Here is a 17,169-nt window from a genome sequence, read left to right on the forward strand (position 1 = left end):
CCTTGGGTATTGGTGACCACCAACAGTGCATCACATAATAACCGATAGAGTCCATCAGTAACATTCAGTATTATCTTAGCTTGCAATTAATTACTGTAACAAAAGTATTATCAACAACATGCCATCACATAACCGATAGAGTCCATCAGTAACATTCAGTATTATCTTAGCCTTGGGTTTTGGTGACCACCAACAGTGCATCACATAACCGATAGAGTCTATCAGTAACATTCAGTATTATCTTAGCCTTGGGTATTGGTGACCACCAACAGTGCATCACATAACCGATAGAGTCCATCAGTAACATTCAGTATTATCTTAGCCTTGGGTATTGGTGACCACCACAGTGCATCACATAACCAGAGTCTAAACAGTGCATCACATTTATCCGAATCAGTAACATTCAGCAAGCTTGCATTTAACAAAACAACAACTCTTCAACCTTTGCATCACATAAAGATTATTCAAAAATATTTTCTCATGTACATATTCAAAGAACTCATTATCTTGTTGAGATCTATGGCAGACTCTTTTTCTCAATGATAAATATCTCAGCCTAACAGCTGCCTCTCAGTAATCTCCAGTTGAAACATAGAGACAATATATATATATATGTATATATGCCCAAATTTGCTTGGATTTTGTGGAATATTTATTTGAATTAATGAAACAGGAGAGATACTTACTGCCTTTTATCACACTGTTGGGTGCTAAGTGTAGACTAAGATTCACTTTATACACCAGGCAATGTTTTTGAAGAATACAAGCTTCAGTTTGTGACTTTGACAAACTCACATTTTGATTAGCTGGCGTTTGTCTGGCTAAAGGTGGTGATGTCGTGTTTCCTGCAGACTCTTTATCACACGTTACACATTCTACTCACAGTCAAACCAGGGCTGATCGGATTGAGACACAGTATTGCTTCACCATCCTAGCAACTGACAATCTTAGGGCAACACTGAAAATTGTTAATGTTATGTTGTTCAAGTTTAGACTTATGCTACTCCTTGCGTTTCAAAATTAGTACAGGATGATCATGATGACATATCATTCAGCAGAATGTATATTTGGATTTTAAAACTGGCCAAAACTGCAAAATTGCCTATGTTGACTCTTCAAACATGAAAATCCCCATAATGGAGTCTGAGCTCTACCCTCCTTTCACAAGAAGATCAGTGGGAACAATTACCCTTTGATACATGTGCACATGGGGCATGATATACTACTAAAAAGGTTAAGCACCACCTAAATTCTTCATAGTATATGAAAGAATCAGGTCGTCCTTTAATCTTTTTGAGTATCACATAACAAAATTCCATGCTCATTTTATAAATCATCAGGTATTTATACCAATTCTTAAAGAACTTATACTTGGGTGTAACCAATGTACATTCAGTCTTTCTTCATTTTACATGAATATTAGTACTAAATTCCAGAATGATATATAACATTTTGGATTTACATCAATCTTAATTAACAGTATAAAAGAAAATGAAAAGCTACACATGAATGGGTGAAAACATTGTTAGGTAATGCCATAAATCTAAATGAACCATGTGCATTTCAATATAAACAAATAAATGACTGAGGTACTAAGGAACATGTCGAGAGAGAGTGAGAGAGTGTGCATTATGAAATGAGGATCAAACTGACATACACTGTTCCAAGGAAATGAGAAACCAAAACAAGACTATTTGTTCACAACATAACTTCACAGATACATGTTTCAGTCACTTTGAAATGTACCACAACAAGTCATGATAAACTGTGCATTGTCTCATTCATGCGGTGGCCACTTGTCATCACTCTGCAGTACCGTAAGCACAATGAGAAGTAAGATATTTTCTTGCATATGAGGAATAATTTAATTACAGTTATGGGGCAACCCCCTTTTCACACTTCAGAATTATGGAATCGGTAAGGGACTTTCTAAATCACGAAATGCATAAGGAGGGTTGTATTTTTGTACATGACGTAAAATGAGATTACTTCAGAAGCCATTTTGTCACCATGCAGTTTTCACAACACTGTAAGAGAAAAATCATCTTCAGTTCTGTTCAAAATCAAAAACAATGATGATAAATGGCATCTTCATTAAAAATCAATTGTACCCGAATGAAACAAAGGTAGCTCTTCCTGTTCTCTTGATGGGCATTCAACCATAGGAACATCAACATTATGAAAATTAATCAGCAAGGAGAAGAATATAAAATTAGGCTTTTATAAATTATCTTTTGAATCCTTACAGGAAGGTAGCTACATTCCAATGCCTGTGTTACATGTTACACATGCATGTTAAAATCCATGCTTACATTCATGCTTCCTTGTGACAACTGTAATGGCAAGGCTGTACACACTGTCACACAATCAAATCTCTGTCACTTCATCACTGATTGCGTCCGATTGGAGTCATGAAATGACGAGCACAAAGACATCCCCATTTTGCACATACAAGCTTGTCCACTCCTGACTCACAGTAATGGCTGCTGCTGAAGAGGAGGCTGGTACACTGTCTGAGGCGGCAGACTTTGATAGCTCCCTGTCTGCCCCGCTAACTGTGTGGGCATAGCACCGCCATTTTGAACAGGCTGCTGTGGCAGATTCGTGGGACCGGAGGCCATTGGTAAATTGTTAGCTGAGGGTAGGCTAGCATATGTCGACTGTGGCATTTGAGTGGAGAGGCTGTGAAGAAAATGTGCATTCTTGTCAAAGGTGTTTTCATGTTTCCTGAAAAATGATGATTTAAGAGGAAATGTGTGGATACAGCATTTGACAAAGACTACAGTTAATAGTAAGAGAGTCTGGTTTTACATCACTTTTAGCAATATTCCAGAAACGTGTTTCACACAATCTACCCATGTGGGGTTACAGTAAATAAAATAAACATCAGGGGTGGAAAATACCTTTAAAATTGATAGTGTACTCCGGTACAGTGGCACATGTAAAGTCACTTGCCCTGATAATTTTTCCGCTATACCGACCGTTTTCTTGCTGATTTTTTTAATAAACAACATAATTAACATTGGAAAGTCAACTGGACACCGGTACAGTGTGATATACAAATTTTGCTTGCCCCACAGAAAAAAACACTGGACTCAGACGTCGGGCAATGGGTTATTTCCACCCCTGATACATGCATGCCAACCTTTTCCTTTTTTGTGAGCAATATGTTCTTATCTTCAACAGTAATTCAGTAATATATTAGTATGTAAAGAAATGTGCCTGAATACATTCACCACTGATGACCAAATATCATAACATGCATGATTCTGGATTTCAAACCCAGGATCAGTGAGAATGTAAACAGCTGAAGTGTTCAATGTTACCTGGAATATTGTTGTTGTTGTTGTTGACTAGAGAGTGGGGGTGAGAAACTCTGAGGTGGTGGCATCACTGATCCTGGTGGCATCTGACCTTGACCTTGTGGCATCTGACCTTGCGCTGGTGGCACCTGCCCTGGACCAGAGGGCATTTGGCCTTGAGTAGCATATTGAGGTTGTCCATTGTACATTGGCTGTGGAGACAAATCCCAAAATATTCATATGAAAAACACAATACAAGCATTGTGAATATTTTCTTAAATCTGTCATAGAAAAATATAGAAACATGACCGCGTCGGTAAGAAGAGTAGGAAATGGTTCCATAAAAAAATCACTTGCGTCAAGAAGTCATTTCTCCTAACTAGCTGAAATCCATGGAGTGTCATTCACATTGTATATGCTTCTCCATAGAATTCATCATCATCCCCTCTAGTCATAAATAATGAACGGTCCCTTACTGGCAACCTTTCTAAGTGAGATTCCTTGTACAAGTGCTTGGATGTTTTACCTGTGTCATCTGAGCTGCAGCTGGTGCTGGTGCTGGGGGCATCATGCCTGGAGTGAAGCCCTGTGGCCCCTTCATGGTGTAGTTGAATGCTGGGTTCTCCCTCATCAGTGAGTGGTACATCTGCAGTGCCTCCATCACCTTCTTGTTCAGGTCGACCAGCTGAGCATGTTTCCTGAAAACATGGACGAGAAACATGTCAGGCGCTGAATCTTTAAAACACTTGTAAATAGCAGTATAAATAATAGTTACACTGTACCAGTAACAAGGCCTGATACAATACTGCATAGTTAGGATGTGTATCAAGATACATAGGTTATGATACAAATAGAATCGCAATATACACATTCATGTCAAATCGCTTGGAAACTTCTCAACTATAAACATTTAGAGCAGGTTCCACAACACAAGCTGTAGACACATGTTCATAGCAGCTCTTTTAAAGTAGTAACTTTAAGACTTTAACACTTACAATTCATTTTACGGTAGACTACATACTTACTTATCTATCTTCTCTAGTTCGGTATCTATCAATGGACCCATTACTTTACATTGCTCTGTAACAAAATTGAAAAGATTCATTCACAAATGATTTAATGCAATGCCACTTTCAATAGTATTTCTGATAAAAATACAAAACAAGAGTCATCAGAAGATGACATATCCCCCCGGCCCCCACATATTTGAAAGAACAATTCATCTGAGAATTACTTGACTTTTTTTTAAACCAAGTCCAAATCGTTTCCATGGAAATCATGAGAAATATAAATGCCAAAAATCTGTAAATAGCAAACGGCACCATTTCAAAATTTGCCCAATATATCTGCCAAGTCCTGTTGAAAGATACTGAACGCTTTTCGAGTTGTGCACCGGAAACGAAGCCCACCCTTCCTTTTGGGACTAAGTCCGAATCGTTTCCATGAAAACCGGGAAAAATAAATATGCCAAAAATCTGTAAATAGCAAAAGGCACCACTTCAAGATCTGTCTCATATATCTGCCAAGTTCTGTTGAAAGATATTGAACGGTTTTCAAGTTGTGCCCTGGAAACGAAGCCCACCCCTCTTTAAGACTAAGTCCAAAACGTTTCCATGGAAACCAAGAAAAATATAAGTGACACAAAATCTGTAAACAGCAAAAGGCACCACCTTAGGTTCTGTTTGATATATCTACCAATTTTTGTTGAAAAATAATGAAGGGAATTTGAGTTATGCTCTGGAAACAAAATGATTACAGACGGACGGACAGACAGACCATGGACGGACAGACGGACGAGGCGTCGACTACATCCCCCCGCATAAAAATGTTAGTAACACAACAGTTAAGAAGACAGTGGTTAAATGTGAGATACCTTCAAGGTTCAGGAGTTCCTGGGAATCTGGCTGCGTCTCACCAGTGGGATCTGCATTTTGTATCAGTTGTAACGTCTCATCTATCTTACTCTGAAAGGTCATCATAAAATACTAATGAGACTACAATCTTCAATGAATAAACCCCAGTGACTGACATTGTAAGCAACAACTCACACCACTGGGATATAGTAAGGTAATTAACGAAGTCACCAAGTCTGATCCCCTGATCTGATTGGTCAATTCCTGTGTACAGCATCATTTCTGGAGAACTATTCTATTATGTCAGAATAAACAAAGTAATGAACATATACTGAACATTAAATATTTTCAGAAGAACCTCAACCCTTCAGTAGTTCTCAATAGCCGAGTTAAAATTGATCTTCATTAACCCATGCTTGTCGTAAGAGGCGACTAACGGGATCAGGTGGTCAGACTCGCTGACTTTGTTGATACATGTCATAGTATTCCAATTGTGTAGATCGATGCTCATGCTTGTGATCACTGGATTGTCTGGACCAGACTGGACTATTTACAGACCGCCGCCATATAGCTGGAATATTGCTGAGTGCGGCGTAAAACTAAACTCACTCACTCACTCAGTAGTTCTCAAACTCACACTGACATAACACTAAAAGAGGTCGGCTGCCAGTGCCTTGTTTTCACTATTTTCAATTGACTTCCATAATGGATGCTTTAAGAATGCCAACCTTCACAGTAAGTAACACTTGCTGAGTCTACTCACCTCATCTATCTCCACCTCGTCTGGCAACGGTTCAACAGTTTTCACTTCTACTTGTTCATTAAACTGTACAGTCTTCTTTTCAGGCTTGCCTACAAAAAAAAAATGTTACACTTGTGTTTCAAGGCTCTTCACTCAGAACTAACATCATGGGATGGTATTACAAACGGTTGAAGTTAACCACCAAATTTATCAGGCTAAAGAAATATTATAAGGTTATTTTGAGCCATAACAATTCATATAACCTATATCCATCCATTCTGGAGTATTGCAATGAGGCATACAGAGTTAGCTGCAGGGTCAAATAGAGACAGAAAATCTTGATTAGCATGTCAGCATAGGTAATACATAGAGGATCTCATTCATCAATAAAAGTTCAAACTCTACTGCATGCCTCAGAATTTGATGTCATCTGACACGAAGATAATATCTTATTTATCATTGAGTGGTTCAGTTTTCAAACAACAATAATAAGAAAAAGACAAAGTCATCAATATCCCCCTCAACGGCAAAATACTCTTCATGAATATGTCTACGAGTTATGATTATGTCAAATGTTTTGGTGTGTATATAGAAAAGTGGAAGGAGAGTACTGAAAGGTTTTAAAAGTTCTGCTCCAGAAAGGAGCACTACCACCAAACTTGTTGCCATGGAAATGCAAAGATATTTTATTCAGAAATCCAAAACTACCAAAAGGCACTAGTACACCACCAGACCAATCTATGTGCCAAGTTTGGTGAAGAAATAGTGAACTGTTTTAGAGTTCAGCTCCGGAAAAGAGCACTACCACCAATTTCAGTCTAAGTCAAACTTGTTGCCATGGAAATGCCAAAAATATTTCATTCGGAAATCCAAAACTACCAAAAGGCATCAGTACACCACGAAACCAATCTATGTGCCAAGTTTGGTGAAGAAATAGTGAACGGTTTTAGAGTTCTGCTACGGAAAAGAGCACTACCACCAATTTCAGTCTAAGTCAAACTTGTTGCTATGGAAATGCAAAAAAATATTTAATTCAGAATACCAAAACTACTAAAAGGCACCAGTACACCACTAGACCAATCTATGCACCAAGTTCGGTGAAGAAATAGTGAACGGTTTTAGAGTTCTGCTCCGGAAAAGTGCACCAACACCAATTTCAGTCTCAGTCAAACTTGTTGCCATGGAAACGCCAAAAATATTTAATTCAGACCAATCTATGCACCAAGTTCGGTGAAGAAATATTGAACGGTTTTAAAGTTCTGCTCCGGAAAAGACAAATATGAACGGACAGAGTCCATTTTAATACGGGTTTTGCGGGGGGATAACTAGTGTCTTGAGTGTAATATTTCAGTTATACCGGAAAAAATCGTCTTGCTGCCCTTAGCTCATTGGCATTGGGAGTGTGATGAGACATGGGATTTATTTAGGATGCTAAACTAAGTGCTCTTGGCAAATTAGGAAACTGTTTTACTCAAAGGTTGTTTTTTCTCATATTCTGGGGTATTTACACATTGCTTTCAGTGAAAAAAAATAAATGAAGCATTACAGCATCTTCATCTTTATTGCTCCTGTTATCAGCAGTAAGTTGCCTTTACACTGCCCAAACAGCAGATGGGGCTGAATAGGGTCACCTGAGCAGGTCCCTGACAGTAAAGTCCAGGTTCTAACCAGCACATAAACACCGATACATCGATACTAGACAATTCTGTACAGGGCACCTGGTCTATACTACAACACAAACAGGTATCTCACATCAGTGGCTTGCAAACTTCATGGATCTAAATACTTACTTTCTTCTGGTTCTACCGACAGGTCTGCAGTGACGAAGTTGGCTGGAAACAGTCCCTCACCACGGTGGTTAAAACCTTTCCACCAGTTGGGATCACTACAGAAGCAAAGGGGAGACAACTTAAACCCTGACTGACAATACGCCTCCACAGAAAAGTAGGTAACACTGTGTTGTGCTGAAATAGCACAAAACAGTAGGATATATGAAGTAAGCAGTGATATCAAATGTAGTATTGTGATACCCAGGTACTGATATATCCATTAAACATGAGCTGTATCAAACTAGAAATTAACAGCATCTGTTCATGATTTGCAATCAATAATCATGATAATGTCCAGCCATGTTAACCCTAGGGACCCTACATGATTTATGGCAAGGGGGGATAATGGTTAATTTAATGGAGAAGCATGTACAATGTGAATGTGACCCCCCCACCCCACCCCATGTATGTACAGAGTAAATGACCCCCCATGCCATGTACAAAATCAAATAATTTTCAAGCATAAAATTATGAACGGTCCCTTAATTAGCATGATTAGTAATCTGTATGAGACACATGACATAAGGCTGTGATCCCTGTATCACAAAACACACAATAGTATCACACAACATCAGACATACAACTATAATTAAGGAACATGCTCATGATAACACAAGAGTACAGAGTCAAATTTTGACCCACTTTGAAGTCACAGAGCAATCTGTCTCAACCAGACTCAAGTCACTATGTGTCAATAGAAGACAAAAGCTTCTGAATTTACATCTAGCTACTTCCAGACCGACAACCAATCATGCAACTTTTCACACACCTGCCTCATAAGTCTGATTCTGTACTCAATAACAAACAAGTGACTACACTGTAGACTGTCGTAGGGAATAGCCTGTCAATATATATTTTGTTTGACCAACAGTGTTTATGTTTCTCAATCCTACTCCTGACTCTCACTTCTGTGAAATGAATAACTACACAATGTAATAGTAAATACAAATTATAACATAACCAGTCAGGTTAACCCATGATGACTTGAGAGTGAGTTGGATGCTACCTTGAACAATGACTATTGTGAAGTTTTCAAGAAAGGAAGACTTACCTGTCGTCTAACACACTAATTAATTCTCCACCCTTGAATGTGAGCTCGTTATCTTCTGCAGCTTCAAAGTCATACAATGCTCGAACCTGTTAAAACAAAGATTTAGTAAAGCACATGTTACCTGACTTCATGTACAGTATTGCTCTTTATACACACATACCTGAGTGTAGTACCTGCAGCATTACAGTTCTGGGAAGTGCTATCACCACTAATATTCAACATTCAACAACATAACCTGGAGCCAGTGACTCAGAGAACATTGCCTCTTAGCTGAACAAATCCATACATACAATAAGATGGCAGAACGTTTCCACAAAGACTGGGTTGTCATATAGAGGAATCTCAAAGCAATATCAAATACAAGTACTACCATCAGCCTTGAACTCATGACTGATAGCTGCATTCATTTATCAGTGAATGGCCTGGCCCCTTTCTGTGTTATTACGTAATGCCCAATGTAATACATGACCACAGAGAAGGCTGAGGATAGCATGGCCTACATGAATTGCACCTACTGTCTTCACCAAGATCTGTCTCCCCTGTATGCAACAGATTCTCTTGAGTCCTCATTTTCAACACCAACATAATCAAAAAGGGTAGAATAGAAAACAAGACATAATACAAAACAATGACAGAGGAACAAATCAACCTCCACCCTGATTCCGCCCCAGTGTCTACTAACAAGGTTGATTGACTGTTGTTTAACGCCGCACTCAGCAATATTCCAGCTATACGATGGCAGTCTGTAAATAATTGAGTCTGGACCAGACAATCCAGTGATCAACATCACGAGCAACAGTCTACACAATAAGGGATGCGATGACATGTGCCAACTAAGTCAGCAAGCCTGACCACCTGATCCCCTTAGTTGCCGCTTTTGACAAGCATGGGTTGCTGAAGACCAAATTCAAACCCAGATCTTCACTGGTCTTATTACCGTGGCTGTTTAATTAAGAAAAGAAATGATCGTGCTGACAACAAACCTTCCTAGGTTCTCTGGGTCTAGGTGTTGCATACACGGCTGATGCTCCTCCTGTAGACGTGTTAAAACTAGTTGGGTACAGACTGGTTGTCTTGGCAGATTTATCTGCCTCTTGCAGGGACAGTGCAATAGCTGGAAAATGTTAAACAACAATGAATTGCACATTATTCTACGGCACTTGATTGTCTAACAAAGCCAGTTTTTGCCTTTGCTATCAGCAACCTAAACATAGTACATGGCTGATTATCAGACTACTGCTTCCTGATTGGCTGTAAACAATGTGTATAGGTGTGTTAAACTACACTAGTTAACATAACATACTCATACAGTTGACTACAAATATTTTTGTGTGAAAAAACTCAAAATATTTCATGTCACTGCCCAGTGACAATGGTGAGCGACAACACATTTATGCATGGATTTCTAACAACTATAAATGAGTAGACTATTCAGTCTGACATGTGATTGGCAGATTGTATTGTCTTTGACCTGAGTGTGTTTTGGTAAATAACTTTCTTATTACAATAATTTATGTTATATATTATTGATGACACAGTTTTCATATTGATAATCAATCATATCTTTTTTCCAATTGGCATTATGTCTGATTAATAATGTTTTCAGCTAGTCCTAATAATAACCCACTTGAACTATCTTGTCTCAGTTATGCGCACATTTGTTTCACACCAAAATCAGAATGTACAACACAAGTTCTCTGAACGATCATTGATGGCAGCACAATGTCCCACTAGAACTACAAACTGGAAGTAACAGGTAGTGCCCCATATTTGACAGCATCTTTGTCGCTGATCCGTTAAGGTGTGTGAAGTTTCGTTGTCAAACTGGGATAACTAGCTGTACCAATTAAGGGTAATTATGTGAATGCAATCAACTGAGAGAAGTACAGAAGTACAGCTCTATTGGTTCCCGATATCCATACCAGTAATATGAACAAAACAGGCACGAGAAGAGCTGGCAAGTGTACCAAAGATTTAGGAGAAAGAAAGGAGAAAGATTTTGGATGCGTATGAAGAAGCAACACCTCAAGAGATTGCAGCCTGTTTTCAGATGTATGAGAGTATCAAGTCAAGTCTGGAGAATGATGGAGAATGGGCTACAAGAGACCAAGGAGAAGACTTCCTACTGGTAGATGACAACAGCGGTAGTAGGATCATTGTTTTTTTAACTCTCTAGTTTATCCAGATTGTGTGAAAGTGATGCTGTTTCAATGGATGGCACTTTCAAGATTTGTCCCAAAATATTTTACCAAGTATATATCATCCACTCCCATGATAAGTTATATGGTACTTTGCCCAAGCATTTCTATCTCCTTCCAGATAAGACAAGAACAGTGCCACATACCATCCATCACTGTCAAAATTGGGACAACTGGCGAGATAATGACCACTACTGTACTCATATAACAGAAAATATTCTGGAGCACTGCTCCAAGGATTATCAATTAGAAACTATTATTGCTTTTGTGGTTGTCTCTTCAGACAAGCATGGAGCACTGGGGACCTACTCTTTGCTGGGTTACCACCATAGTATTTTTACTCATATTGGTAGTGATTCACCAGACCTCACCTTTGGCAATATCATCCTCCTCCTGTTGTCCTTCTCGAACGGTAGTCTCAACTTTCTTTGGCTGGAAGACCAAGGATCATAGATGTGATACTATTTCTAATGTTTGTTCATATATCTTCACTGTTCCCTTGTCCCAGGACTTTTCAACATGACATTTATCCACAGATTGTAAATAAGTGGTGACGTGAAATGGGGCTTAATGTCGCATTTAAGAATGTTTCGCTCATATGACAATGTGCATGCGTAGGTATGTGTGGCTGCTTGTACTAGCCCAGTCTTAAGCTGGTATTATAGTGCTAACTCACTGAGATACCATGCCGCAGTTAAGCATGAATGCCCCACTCAGACACATTATACTGACTCCGAGCCGACCAGTCCTTGATGTACCCATTAATGCTGAGCAAAAGACAGGGCCCAACAAGTACCATATTTTAACGTCTTTGGGTATGACGTCTTTGGGGAACAAACGTGCGACCTTCCGCTCTCCGGGCGGACACTCTAACCACTACAGCACGGAGGCGGTCAGATTGTAAATAAAAAACATCAAACAAATCACTTACAAATCCTGTACAACTGTATGAATAATATGAAACTAAATATAACAAAATAAGTTTACATTCTTAGAATCAAACAGCTGTTATATTTGAAAACATATTTCTTCCTAAAAAACACAAACATGATCAACTGTAGAGCCTATTCATTATCCAAATTTTTAACAATGTCAAAATGGGTCACATTCATTCATAGGAATTTTAAACCAAAGCATGTCCATTAAAGTTTATTTAATTCAAACTTGTTTGTGATGAAACAATAACCTTCCAAATCACAGTTAAACATGTGAATCAAACAAGCAAACACAATCAAGATCAAAAGAAGACAATCATACATACCCCTGCATCAGGATCAGAAAAATCAGTTCCTTCCTTCTTGAGACTGTCATAGAATGATGGAATTAAGCTGAAACAGTTAAAAACACTTCCATTACTCACCTTCATATTTCCTCACATATACACACCATCAATACCTATCTACTGGCATCAGTGAGTGTTCTATAGTAAGGAATAAGAGCACTCTGCCAGGTCTACATAAAACACCACATGTAAGACAGATGCTGAAAACAAAACTGACTTACTTGAGTGCAGGGTCATCCTTGAACTCTGACATTTCTGCCCATTTTTTTATCATAAAACGCAACCTTTGTGCCACCTTAGGATGAGCCTGGAAACCAACATTATATCCTTTAAATCATGAACATGATAAGTGAGTAAGTTGGGTTTTACACTGCTTTTAGCAATATTCCAGCAACATCACAGCAAGTGACACCAGAAATAGGCTTCACATGTTGTAGTACTGTGTGGAATCGAACCCAGGCCTTCTGCATCACCAGAGACCTTTTTAACTAATAGGCTACCCCAATGCCCATGAACATGGTGAAACGAAGTGAACAACACAGTAACAAAGTCAACATGTAACCCTTCATCCTTAGATACTCTACCTGTCCAATATCTACTACAATTAAATGAAATCTAAAATATAACCAAGTTCTTTTTCACTTATACACAATCTTAGGTTGAGGAATGCAGACCATTTACTGATTTAGTTGATGATCCTGAAAGTTTAACTGGAAGATTTAATCCTTCATACTCCTCACCTAATTCCAACGCTGTTACTATTCTACATGTATTAGTAAGATATAAAACGACTTTCAAATGTGGACTAGATCTATGTCATCAGAATGATGTACATAAGAGTGTGATTGACATAGCGTTTTTGACACAGAGACTATGACTGTCTTAATGATACTTGAATACACTGCCCTATCTGTTCACCTTTTGGTTGATGAGAGTTCGACATTCAGACACAAAGTCCCGGGAGCAGATTTCCAAGTGGAAGGGACGTCCACAGTTGTTGATACATGCATCCAACAGCTGAAAGTCATCATATACAGACAGTGGTACACGAAGTGACAACATTTCACTGGGATAAAACATACTGTTTCAGTCTATATGTTCACATTAATCAAAATCTACCATCTCTCATTTTCTAATAAGTTGGTTACATGTGGTAATATACAAAGGATTTTTTCTCTACCAAGGTTCATGATATGGAAGACTAAAACTGAAGGCAACCCGAGTGTGGGTTTGAATCCTGAAAGAGACTGAATCCCCCAAAGTAACAGAATCTGAACTCTACTGAGAAAGTGTAATCCCAAACATAACATATCACCCCAAAACCCAGGCCTTTCCATGGATTTCAATTGTCATTATCAAGTTGTATAATATCATTTTTCATACAAGAAATATTTTCACAAACAACAGAACATAACCTAAGTCTGCCATAAATCTTCCATCATTATTGTACACACAAATCTATCAGTGGTGGTCTGTGGTCCATATTTTTTAGTGTTTGAATACATGTACTCACTGTCAATGCTTGCATGGATACAAAAGGAACTCTATGATTTAATCTCTTCACAACAGACTTAAGGCAATCTCTGGATCTGAAACAAACAAAATAATTTGCAATAAGATTGTCCTCTGTGTTAGAATTGTAGTGATGTTTGAGTGTACATTGCAACAATTTATCAGTCAGGGGATATATAATATCACAAGTTAAATTACTGTTAGATACTTCACAGAAATGTTTTTATCATTTTTTAATTCTGATAATTATGTTCTAAAGACATCATCCATACTCTCTTGTCATCAGTTACATATACAACTCCTAAAAGACAGACATATTTTTATGGTTGCCAAATCCATAAACATGATATTCTGACAAAATCACCTGACATGGTGCTAGGATTTACAAAAACTTATTGAAAAAAATGAGACATGACTTAAAGATGAGGATACACATTGCACACGCCACTGGTACTAGTGGTAGACAACCGTTCATCAGCCTTGGTGCAATAGTGAGCAATGTCGAGTGATAAATAAATGGTTACGTCTTATTGCTTTCTTACCACATGATCAAATATAACAATATGAATTCACACTAAGGGAACGGCCCTGCTCATGAGTGTTCATGACCCCAATTTTAAAAGGAAAAGTCAATTTCGAAAACTGAATAAGGATACTTGCATAAGAGTGAATGAGTGAGTTTAGTTTTACGCCACACTCAGCAATATTCCAGCTGTATGGCGGCAGTCTGCAAATAATCGAGTCTGGACCAGACAACCCGGTGATCAACAGCATGAGCATCGATCTGCGGTATTTGGAACCGATGACATGTGTCAACCAAGCCAGCGAGCCTGACCACCCAATCCCATTAATCGCCTCTTACGACAAGCATGGGTTACTGAAGGTTCATTCTAACCCGAGCTTCACGGGTGTTTTGCAAAAGAGAGCTCTATTTGTGCATATAGGTTATCATGATGACATACCCATTCTGTGTCCTTGACACCTTTTCACAAATGTCAAGAATGAGACTCCAGTCCTCAGTTGTATTCATTTCACTGGTTGCCTTTTCTGTAAAGTTAACAAGAAACAACATCAACACCAGTCAGGATTTAAATGAGTTAATTATCTAAGACACTGATTTATTGTCAGACAAAATGTCCTTAAAAACGTACATGCAGTGATCGAAATAATTTTCAAACTCAACCAGACAGTCGGGCATGTGACCGATAAATGTTGCCTGCCCGTCTTGAAAGCTGCTTGCATAAATTGAATTTATCATTGTTTCAAATGTGAATTCATTCAGCAAATTAAAAACAACAAGCATGAAATTAAATACTCAGTCACATCCCCAGCCTGTGACATTTGAAAAGAGCATGTTAAACTTGCAATTCCCAATATCAGTTTACATCATCAAAATGACATATTTTCTCAAAACTTTTAATAGCTAAAGTTTAGAGCGATACCCACCTCAAATATATCTTCTCGCGTGTTATTCATACTAAGCTTCCAAAAGGGAGGTATTTAAAAATATCAGCCATACAATCGGGCTTACGGAGATTTTTTCAAGCAGCCCAACATGAAAGTTGCCAGCCTTGGGCAGCCGTTATTTCGATGCTGCGTACATATAGTAATGACATAACCACATGAAAAAGTGATATACTTATGGAAATGTCCTAATGCCTTATGTTGTTGATAGCACCATTTAAAATATTTATAAATTCCATCAATCAAAACCTTCTGATTTTGTGGTTGATACATAATCAAACACTTGGATGAGTTGAGTCTAATTCCCTGAAAATTGATTGCCAATCAGCTAACACTGCAAAAAAGTGTTTCTAGTAAAAGAATTATTGCAATTGGACTATTTCATCATGTGTTCAGAAATGGAATCTGAAAATTTACTCCCAATCGTTGGCAAAATGTCATAAACGCAAGGCAAATGTAGTTCAGTTCACATCACTTTATTACTTCAGGCAAAGCAATAACTTCACATATGAACTTTGCACACCTAAAATATGTATCAGTATCACACACACACGCGCGCGCACACACACACACACACAATATATTCACAGAAATAGATATCCCATGGAAAGTTCAACTATATCCACAATGAACTCCAGGCAAGGTGTTTGTCACATTCACTCCATGTTACTTTGGCATGGATCACTAGCCTTCTCATCTTTTCCAAAGTTATGGACAAGTGACTACGTTGAACTCTGGTCAAGTCAACGTCAAGTAAAAAATCAGCTGATCTGATCACAAAGGCTTTTGTTACATCAGACACAATTACACGGCTGACACTGGAAAAAATTGTCTCCATTTATACCTCTCTGCTATAAAGGATTTACCATACCATCTAAACCGTGTTATTTTTATGTCTAGTATATGGATATTGGCAAAACCACCACCGATGTGATGTCTATTGCGTAAGTTTAGTCTCTTGTGCTTGTTAGGACTCCTGCTTCCCATTCAGTTGGAGTGAGGTGTACATTTACTTAATATTTGATCAACAGTAATATCCATCCCTGTTAGACAACGGATAGAACAAAAGGTAGACGATGCAGAGACAGGTTAATGTCACAACGGAGTGTGTCTGTGTGAAATATGTAACATTTACTGAGATCCCAAATCTGACAGGAATAGTCCACATATTATGGTAGGACTACCCGGAAACATTGAATTTACACCGAAACTAGAGACAATCACAACGTAATAGAGCATCACATGCTCGAAAATGTATTGTACAATCAAAATCTTACCGACATCTTGGTCGAAAGGCGTATTCTGCGAGAAAAAAGGCATTTTAATGACAGATTTTTAATCAAAATACTGCATCACTTTTCATTCAGACCCTCTATGATACGCATGCGCATGTAATGACGTCATATCCATCCTTGTTTACTTCCGGCAAGGTGCGATTCTTGATTAACCAGCATTTGGAACTCTCATACAGTAGACATATGGCTGTTCGAGCGAGGCTATTTATCCTGTGATGAAAATCCCTGTGACAATGACTGACTGGTTGTACCTTTATAAATACATGTATGAGTCAAATGATACTACGCAAATAACAGTTTATGTGAAGTGAGATATACTTCTCTTTTATAATAAAACGGGCCACTTAACTGGATGTAATACAAAACAATCAAACGGAAAGATAAGGTAAAATTTGACAAGGGGAACGATACTTAAGGGATTTTACGGAATCTTCTTTATTTTCACATTCACTCGATTCCAGGACATGTAAATTTTTATTGGCATCTGTTTCCCCTCTCATTGAGGTTGTTTTTAAAACATGTATCGTTTGTTCAACATTTATTTATATTTAATTCTCCCCTAGTTTGCGTTAAACCTCTTCTCTAGGCAAACGTTGTTCAAACAGCAGTGTTTGGTTTCACGTGTATATGTTTTATGACAG

At 38.2% G+C, this 17,169-nt stretch overlaps 1 protein-coding gene across 1 annotated transcript; it reads right to left on the minus strand.

Annotated features, from left to right (window-relative positions):
* Window positions 1–442: 442 nt before the first annotated feature.
* LOC124274237 (signal transducing adapter molecule 2-like) lies at window positions 443–16,620 on the minus strand. Its single transcript, XM_046709578.1, has 16 exons — window positions 16,511–16,620; window positions 14,732–14,816; window positions 13,771–13,846; window positions 13,176–13,274; window positions 12,479–12,564; window positions 12,237–12,303; window positions 11,347–11,407; window positions 9,761–9,891; window positions 8,778–8,863; window positions 7,688–7,782; window positions 5,919–6,007; window positions 5,176–5,266; window positions 4,328–4,382; window positions 3,829–4,000; window positions 3,327–3,514; window positions 443–2,682 (listed from the first exon to the last, which is right to left on the minus strand). Exons 1-16 carry the CDS (start codon window positions 16,551–16,553, stop codon window positions 2,472–2,474), a joined length of 1,635 nt encoding a protein of 544 aa, XP_046565534.1. The 5' UTR covers window positions 16,554–16,620; the 3' UTR covers window positions 443–2,471.
* Between the last annotated feature and the right edge of the window lie 549 nt (window positions 16,621–17,169).

The sequence above is a fragment of the Haliotis rubra genome, unplaced genomic scaffold, assembly GCF_003918875.1.
Source record: "Haliotis rubra isolate DU_JTF1 unplaced genomic scaffold, ASM391887v1 Scf189, whole genome shotgun sequence".
NCBI lineage: Eukaryota > Metazoa > Mollusca > Gastropoda > Lepetellida > Haliotidae > Haliotis > Haliotis rubra.